At 48.2% G+C, this 2,180-nt stretch overlaps 1 protein-coding gene across 1 annotated transcript in view; it reads left to right on the top strand.

Moving 5' to 3' along the window:
* Positions 1–1,883: 1,883 nt before the first annotated feature.
* The window catches only part of LOC105909495 (syntaxin-11-like), a 2,946-nt gene continuing 2,649 nt past the window's right edge, over positions 1,884–2,180 (top strand). The window contains exon 1 of the mRNA XM_031581899.2: positions 1,884–2,180. This exon is cut by the window's right edge and continues 113 nt beyond it. Coding sequence (XP_031437759.1) covers positions 1,904–2,180 — 277 coding nt within the window. The 5' untranslated portion in view covers positions 1,884–1,903.

Genomic DNA, 2,180 nt, shown 5'->3' with positions numbered 1-2,180 from the left:
TGTGATCTGGCGATTATAGAAAATAAAATTGAACAAAATTAACTGGACCTTCCCGGGGGGGGGGGGGGGGGCGTTGGAGGGGGGGGCGCCCCCCTAATATAATGGTGGGGAAAACACTGGTGTGTGTGTGTGTGTGTGTGTGTGTGGCAAAAAGCCAAGTGTTTAGTCCCTCTGTTATTGCATACATGTTCTGATACCTGGTTTTATATGACAACCACAATATTATGTACCATGACAGTAAATCTGAATGAGACCGTATTCATCCAACAATTGACCCCCAATGAAATGTGTTCCTCTGTTTCTTTATTAATACCGTTATAATGAGACTAGTATGCTTTAAAATGTGTTCCTCTGTTTCTTTATTAATACCGTTATAATGAGACCAGTATGCTTTAAAATGTGTTCCTCTGTTTCTTTATTAATACCATTGTAATGATCCAGTATGTTTTAAAATGCTGCCATTCAATGTGCCCTAATGCTCTCTCTTTTTGGGTGTGTGTGTGGGGGGGGGGGGGGGGGCATAGTCAGGATATAAAATGATGATGACATTTAATGACGGGTCGTGGCTTAGACAGTCAGCCCTTATTACCCAGAGCATAGGTGAGAACACACACACACACACACACACACAGACAGTCAGCCCTTATGATCCAGAGCATAGGTGAGAACACACACACACACACACACACACACACACACACACACACACACACACACACACACACACACACACACACACACACACACAGACCCAGAGCATAGGGGAGAATAGATGGAGCCGGTTAGGTTTACTTATTTTCTCTTTTTTAACTCTTGTATTGGTACACTTGGTCACATGACCTTTAATGATGTTTTCTGCTGTATAAATAAACCTTTTATAACTCTTGTATTGGTACACTTGACCACATGACCTTTAATGATGTTTTCTGCTTTATAAATGAACCTCTGATGAAAGCCAACACACCTGATATCAATCACATCTTTTATCAGAGACAGAATCTGGAGGAATGAACCTCATTCAGTCCTGTATGAACAGCAGGGCGTGACATGACTGTTCCTCATTCAGTCCTGTATGAACAGCAGGGCGTGACATGACTGTTCCTCATTCAGTCCTGTATGAACAGCAGGGCGTGACATGACTGTTCCTCATTCAGTCCTGTATGAACAGCAGGGCGTGACATGACTGTTCCTCATTCAGTCCTTATGAACACACACGCTCACACACCCACACCCACACAAACACACACACTCACACACACTCACACACACACACGCTCACACACCGACACACACACACGCATACACACACACAATTATTGGCACCCCCAGTGAATATGAGCAAAACAGGCTATGAAAAAATATGTCTTTGCTGTTTATCCTCTTGGTCTTTCACTCAAAATATTCACAAAAATCTTACCTTTTCATTGAAGTAAAATTATTGAAATAAAAAAAAACTGTTGACATTAAATTAATATTTTTCCCCAAAACATGTGTGCCACAATTATTGGTTAAGACAGCAGATGGTCATATTATGGTGAGAGGTAAAGGGTGTGTGTGTGTGTGTGTGTGTGTGTGTGTGTGTGTGTGTGTGAAGAGGTGGTCAGGGGTAAAGGGTGTGTGTGTGTGGGTGTGTGTGTGGGTGTGTGAAGAGAAGAGGTGGTCAGGGGTAAAGGGTGTGTGTGTGTGTGTGTGTGTGTGTGAAGAGGTGGTCAGGGGTAAAGGGTGTGTGTGTGTGGGTGTGTGTGTGTGTGTGTGAAGAGAAGAGGTGGTCAGGGGTAAAGGGTGTGTGTGTGTGTGTGAAGAGGTGGTCAGGGGTAAAGGGTGTGTGTGTGTGTGTGTGTGTGTGTGTGTGTGTGTGTGAAGAGGTGGCACCATGGAGGAGGTGCTGAGGGAGGCGCACGCCATGCGGCGGGAGATCGCGGCGCTCGGCCTGGACGTGGAGCGACTCCGCAAGCAGTCCTCCCGCTGCGCCAAGACGGTCCGGCGCCTCAGCGTCATCCAGCGCAGCTCCAACGCCATCGGGGGCGACGTGAAGACCCGCGCCGAGGCCCTCTACCGCCGCCTCACCGCCTACGACCAGCGCCGCCAGGACCTGGAGGCCCAGCACGGGCCCGCCGCCGCCGTGGTCCGCATCGCCCGCTCCCAGCACGCCGCCGTGGGCCACGCGCTGCACCAGGCCA

The sequence above is a fragment of the Clupea harengus genome, chromosome 15, assembly GCF_900700415.2.
Source record: "Clupea harengus chromosome 15, Ch_v2.0.2, whole genome shotgun sequence".
Classification (NCBI taxonomy): domain Eukaryota; kingdom Metazoa; phylum Chordata; class Actinopteri; order Clupeiformes; family Clupeidae; genus Clupea; species Clupea harengus.
Note: the sequence above shows the minus strand (reverse complement) of the source record. Positions and strands in the feature narration are given on the sequence as shown.